Below are 6,445 nucleotides of genomic sequence, written 5' to 3'. Positions count from 1 at the left end.
TAATTAGATTGTTTGTTTGGCATTGAGTTGTATGAGTTCTTATATATTTTGGATATTAATCCCTTATCAGGGGCTGCAATGAAGGATAAAGAAAAAGCATAAAAGATGAAAAGAAACTCATATTGCTACATAATAAATACTTAAACTATGCTCTGAGCTTTGTGCTAAGTGCTACAAAGATGCGGAGTTTGTCTCCTCAGTCAACAGCTGTGTGGTAGCAAAGACCAAAGGTGAGATTGGGGTGCAGAGGTGGGCCCCCAGGTGTCGAGGATACTGAGGGATGAGTAAGGCCTGGAAGAAGCCAGAACAATTTTTTCCACCAAAACAAAACAATATTTTTGAAGCCACTTATATTTTCTCATGGCTGGCCTACTTCTGTTGATACGTAATACCATTTTATCATTTCCCCTTTTGTTGTTGTCTGGAGTGAGGAGACTGACTTGTTGTCTGGTAAACTCCCTTGTCCTCCTTACACAAGAAAGGAAATCCTGACGTGAACACACAGCCACCAAACAAGTTAATATTTTTATGTCTTGGAGTTGAACTTCCTAAAATACAGATAAAGTGTTCATTCCTCAAGATTCCTTTTCCTTGAAACTTACCATCAAAACACTCTTGGACTTGGAAACTGAGGACAGGGAGAGAGGAAGAAGAAGAGAGAAAAAAAGAAAGAGAAAAAAAATGGGTTTGCCCAAATCATCTGCATCACAGTGCACAGGTAAAATTTGTAATTTTCCTTTTTTTTTTCATAGATTTTTTTTGGGGGAGAGGTGATAAATATGTTGAAGGACAAGACAATAAGAAATCATGAAGTAAAGAGAGACAGAGAATGAAACCGAGTAAAATAAAGGAATGGTTAGAAGAGTATCTGATATACTGGAAAGATCACTGGGCTTCAGTTAAGGGATCACCACAACTCTATTTCTACCTTCTCTGTGACTCACTGTGTCCCTCTGGGCAAGGTACTTCACTTCTCTGGAACTCACTTTTCTTGTCTGTAAATGTGTGCTGGGAAGGAGAAGAGGAGCTACTAGATAAATTCAAAGTTTTATATGATCGATTTACAAAGGGTTTTGGGAAATGAAGTATGAAAAGAGGAGAGCAACAGAGACAAAAATAACAGAAAAGATGAGAGGGAGGAAGGGAGAAAGATAGGGAAAGAAGGGGAAAATGGGAGTGACTTAAGAAAGAAAAACTAGGCACATCTGTCCAACTTTATCAGTCAGTCTTAAAATTAGTATTGTATTACTCTATTGTTCTACATTGTTCTGACAGTGTGGTCCCCAGACCAGCAGCAGAAGCTGCTCCTGGGAACTTTTTGGTTCTATACCAACACTAACTGAGTCCTTAACTCTGGAGATGAGACCCCACAACCTATGTTTTAACAAGACCTCCAAATAATTCTGATATATGCTGAAGTTTGAGAATTACTCAACATAGACAATGCAAGAGGAAGGAAATATGTAAGATTAAATTATAATTTCTTAATACTCTTGCTTAGGAAAGATTGACCATGTTTGTGTTTTTCTACAGAGAGAGGATGCTTCTCTTCCCCAGTCATGTTGTGGACTGTTGCCGGGATCTCCATCCTACTCCTCAGTGCCTGTTTCATCACCAGATGTGTTGGTGAGTTCTGAAGGTCAAATTTAATCTCCCTGGTGAATATTAGGAGTAAATTCTTTCTTGCTGCCCATAGGTTCTCTTCTCCCATAAAGAATATTTGTATTCTACTTTTACCCCTATTTATCTCAAGGTTATTCCTCAAGCCAGAAACACCAATCAGTATAGAACTGTTACCAAATTTCAGTAACCTCTGATGCATTTTTCATGATAGACAATTTTCATATCCATGGTGGCCTTGAGTCCTTCCCATTGTCCCCTGCTACTGATTAGCGTAACTCTTTCTATGAGGTCCTAGCCACAGACACGACAAATCACTTTTTGGAAGGAAGGGTAGAGAGGGTTAGACTTGGCACAAGAGAGAATGCTAACATGCTTGTTTTCTCTGGGCCTCTGGGCCTAAAATAAAGTATGTTCACTTTTATAAATTAGGATAACCATAAAATGTAAATTCCCTCTTCTTTCTTTCAGTAAATCTCAGTGCCTCTCCATGCAGAAAGAAAAATAGACAGCAAGAAAATACGATAGTTGTTGGCTCTTTTCTTATAAATACAAAAATGATAAAATTTATTTTACCGAGAGTAATGAACATGAACCGTGTCCCTGTCCTTACAGTGACTTATCACATCTTTCAACTCTGTGAGGAGAAAAGGGTCCAGCCACATGAGGAGTTCTTGGAATTCTCCTGCTACAATAATGGATCAGGTAAAACATTCCTTAAATTGGAACATCGAAATTTACTTAGCAATATTTTTGGTTTTCCAGGTTGATTTGAGGATAAATAAAGTAGTTGGAGTAAGCCCTGTGTTTCAAAAACAAACTGTAAAATCTTGCCTGTACTGTAATAGAAGGATGAGAAGTTGGGTAAGAAGACAGGAAATGAAATTAGCGTTGGAGTTGGAAATCTTGGGGATATTACAGCACACTTTTAGAATAAATTTGAGGTATATATCCAGACAGTAAATCTAGAAGTGGATGGTGTTATGCTCTCGAGTAGACTATTTTTTAAAATTCATCACTTGCTTCCAAAATGAAGTACAGAAAAAAGCAGATAGAATAGGGAACTTGGAAATACCTCAGAAATACACTTGGTATGCTTTTATGTATAGCACTGTTCCAAGTCTTAGAAAAATGCCATGCGACACTAGAAAATGACTTCTTTCTTTGGGCTATAATTTCCTCACCATCAAATCGACAGAGTCTGAACTATTTCTTTTTAGTCTAAGAAATTTAGTCATCTGTACAACCAGCTTGGAGATTTTGCTGAGAATACGTTACTTGGGCAACATGAGAGATGGTTGCTTGGAATTAACTCAGATAAAATGCATAACTTTCTCTGACCTTGGCAGTCTAAGAGCAGTTAATAGGGTTATATCAATAGCATAATTGAGATAGCTAGTATTGAGATATATACAGAAAATAAGGGGTATGCTCAAAAGACAAGAATATTGCTCTTTCTGTTTACTGAGATAAGAATTATCTAAAGTCTTAAATACTAAGATGGGGATGGGGAGGTATGAACAAGGGGTTTCAAGACTTATGACTATAAATGATGGACTTCATTGGGACACATGAAACTTTCTATTTTCTTACTCAGTTCATACGGGACATTCATGGAAACTTCTCTTCTCTTTAGGTTCAGTCAAGAACTGCTGTCCATCAAGATGGGTACATTTTCAATCTAGCTGCTACTTTTTTTCTACAAACACAATGACCTGGTCATCAAGTGTAAAAAACTGCTCAAACATGGGAGGTCATCTGGTGGTTATCAACACACAGGAGGAGCAGGTAGTTGAAGGATAGCCCCCCCTCCCAGGGTCAATGCAGCATTCTGCACATAATCTATCCCTTCCTCCACATATGTGTGCAGTGCTTGAACCACAATGAATATTTTTAAATGAATGTACTGAAATGCATGCTCTTCTTACTATTTCTGTAAGTCAATACCTACTCTAATGTATTTTCATTTCTAGAAGAGTCCAAGAAAGTAAAAAATTTCCATGTTTAGTTCCTTTATTGTAAAGCAGAAAAAAAGAAGGTTAGGAGTTCATTTTAAAATGCCCATTATGCTTATAAATGTATTTGAGAGAGAAAAGGCAAATAATGCCCATTAGCTTTAAGCTGTGATTAGTAATGTTTTTGTACTAATCTATACAGTAGGTTTTCCTACAAATAACAGTAGATAAACTTTGAGTGAACAATTGAGAAACTTGTTTGTTTAAGGCTCTTTTTTGTTCATTTAATTTTATGTTGTATATATTTTTACCACCAATTAAAAAATCAGAAGATAAACCCCCATGATGTTGATATTTTAGGACTATGTATCTATCATCTTTAGTCCAGATCCTACTTTATCTCTTTAAATAACAATTACCTTCAATACTTGTTTAGAATTAAAATAACCGATCTCCTATTTTTTTGACTGTGTATCTTCCATAGGAATTCCTTTTCCACGAGAAACCTAAAAAAAGAGAGTTTTACATTGGACTAACAGACCAGGTGACCGATGGTCAGTGGAAATGGATAGATGGCACACCTTTCATGAAGTCTCTGAGGTAATTCCCTTCTTATAGGAGAATTTAAAACTATCCCAAACCCTAAAATTAGCCCACTGTTGACGAGAGTTCTCACAACCCCCTTCTGTTCCATGAGATATATTCAGGTCCATCCTATTGCTCATTTTCTGAGACCATCTCAAATATGAAGGGAAGTAGGTGAATATGAAGAGGAGCAGAATCGAATACTAATACTTTGGAAATGCAGCAGGAGCAGAATATGAAATTCAGAGTCTTAAGCCCCAAAACTGTAATAACTGAGACAAAAATCATGATTTTTAGAAAGATAGAAGATTCTTAGGGGGTATAAAAGGGAACCCCATTGATAATGGCTTAATAATGGCTTTACAGCATTAAGGCACAGCATTCTGGAATTTTCAAAGTTCTAATTTCATTCACGGTCTCATTTAACCTAAATTACATCTTTCTGAGGTACATCGATATGAATGACTTCCCTTAACATTTAAGGAAACTAAAGGCTCGGGGCTTCAGTCAGTTCTGAGAGTACAGCGCACATGCTCATGACACAGGAGTGTAAATAAAACAAATCCACCAGGACATCAGTCATTCCCATAACTTCTCCTTGGGGCTCTAAGTCTTTGAGAGTGCATGACAGAATGGAAAGGCAGAAAGATCCAGTGCGGCTTCACTACTTACAAACTCTACGACTTAGACAAAGGGTTTAGCTTTTCTGAGATCCCTTTTCTTCATCAATAAAAGGATGAGAAGGGTGAAAGTGTTAAGCACAGTAAAGAAGAAAGACTCATAAACACAGACAACAGCATGGTGATTGCCTGAGGGTAGAGGGCATGGGGGAGTAGAAAGGGGTACAGGAAGGATACATGTGATGGAAGGAGACTTGACTTGGGGTGGTAAATTCACAATACAATAGACAGATGATGTATTATAAAATTGTATAACTGAAACCTATATAATTTTATTAACCAATGTCACCCCAATAAAGTCAATTTTAAAAAAATAGAGATTGTAATACCTACCTCACAAAATTGTTGTGAAGTTAAATAACACAAGTAACTTGCCTAGTATATTAGGTTACTTTACCTCTTGTAGCTGGGATTTAAAGTTTCCCATGTTTTTTTTTTCTTCTCAGCTTCTGGGATGTAGGGGAGCCCAACAACTTAGTTACAGTGGAGGACTGCGTCACTATCAGAGACTCTTCAAATCCTAGGCAAAACTGGAATGACGTGCCCTGTTTCTTCAATTTGTTTCGGATTTGTGAAATGCCAGGAAAAATACTTTGAACAAATAAAAATCTCCAAGAACAGAAAGCACAACTTAAATGTATAAACGAGGAGGAACAGGACTGTGGACAGAGCCACAACTCCAATTAGAGAAACACATTTGCAGCTTCAATGTAAATAAAAATAAGTCATTTTGAATGTTCTAATTCATGATACTGAACTGAAGTACATTTTTCTCTGTATTAGCCTCTCAGGCCTTCTTCTCAGAATTTATGAGGCAATTCTCTAGCAGATGCTGTGAGAAGAAAGGCATGCTCCTTTTGGTACACTTGCTTCATTTGTGAGAATTTAATGAAAATACAGGGACAAACAGCAAGTACAGAGTTCATCAAAGAAGGTTTTGGAAAGCGCCTTTAAACAATCACCTGAATCCAGGCTCTGCATCAGCTCCTCTTCTTTTTAGTTTCTAAAAAGTCTGTCTTCTCTTCCTGGGTTCATACTGTTTTTATCCCCTGCCCAAGCATATATCCTCAATATATTCTGTACAAGGAGTAAGAAACTTCAAGTCATGAAACTTATTATTGCTCAAAAAACTGGTGTGGACTTTTGGGCCAAAGGCCTTTACTGCGCCTTGTTAAGGAAAGGTCATGGTAACCTTCAGCGCCAATCTGACTCATTCAGTCCATCCCCTTTTTTCTCTATTCTCTTCCGTTGACTAATTAGATCTTACCTGAATTTGTATCTATTGCTCAGCCAGGGTCAGAATTCAATTGTCAAATTATCCTAAGAAAACATTCTGTTTCACAGTTTTCTATTTCAAGCCTATTCACTTATTGCATAATATTCTATTAATATTGATAGTTACTCAGTAATATGTAAATAATGTGGCAGTTTTTGTAAACATGTTTCTTGCACACAGCACCATAAAGAGACCCTCAAAATTCATATACTGAAACCAATGTGTAATTATTGAATGGGAAAATCCATCTGAACAAGTACATATAATATATTGGGTTTCTTTACAAATCTTTATTTCTCTTAGACATAAATGGTTTTGAAATCTTTTAA

The 6,445-nt window shown here is 36.9% G+C and overlaps 1 protein-coding gene across 1 annotated transcript; it reads left to right on the top strand.

The window, feature by feature from the left end:
• Window positions 1-448: 448 nt before the first annotated feature.
• Window positions 449-5,955, top strand: CLEC4E (C-type lectin domain family 4 member E). The gene is made up of 6 exons (XM_028533437.2): window positions 449-718; window positions 1,534-1,626; window positions 2,236-2,325; window positions 3,257-3,408; window positions 4,060-4,175; window positions 5,287-5,955. Exons 1-6 carry the CDS (start codon window positions 682-684, stop codon window positions 5,435-5,437), a joined length of 639 nt encoding a protein of 212 aa, XP_028389238.1. The 5' UTR covers window positions 449-681; the 3' UTR covers window positions 5,438-5,955.
• Window positions 5,956-6,445: the final 490 nt, after the last annotated feature.

Source organism: Phyllostomus discolor, chromosome 2 (assembly GCF_004126475.2).
Source record: "Phyllostomus discolor isolate MPI-MPIP mPhyDis1 chromosome 2, mPhyDis1.pri.v3, whole genome shotgun sequence".
NCBI classification, from domain to species: Eukaryota; Metazoa; Chordata; class Mammalia; order Chiroptera; family Phyllostomidae; genus Phyllostomus; species Phyllostomus discolor.
This window is presented reverse-complemented; position numbering and strand designations above follow the sequence as displayed.

Coding starts and splice junctions, on each gene's coding strand:
- CLEC4E (XM_028533437.2), top strand. CDS start 682: ATGGGTTTGCCCAAATCATCTGCATCACAGTGCACAG. Junction 3,409..4,059: donor TCAACACACAGGAGGAGCAG/GTAGTTGAAGGA, acceptor TATCTTCCATAG/GAATTCCTTTTCCACGAGAA. Junction 4,176..5,286: donor CCTTTCATGAAGTCTCTGAG/GTAATTCCCTTC, acceptor TTTTCTTCTCAG/CTTCTGGGATGTAGGGGAGC.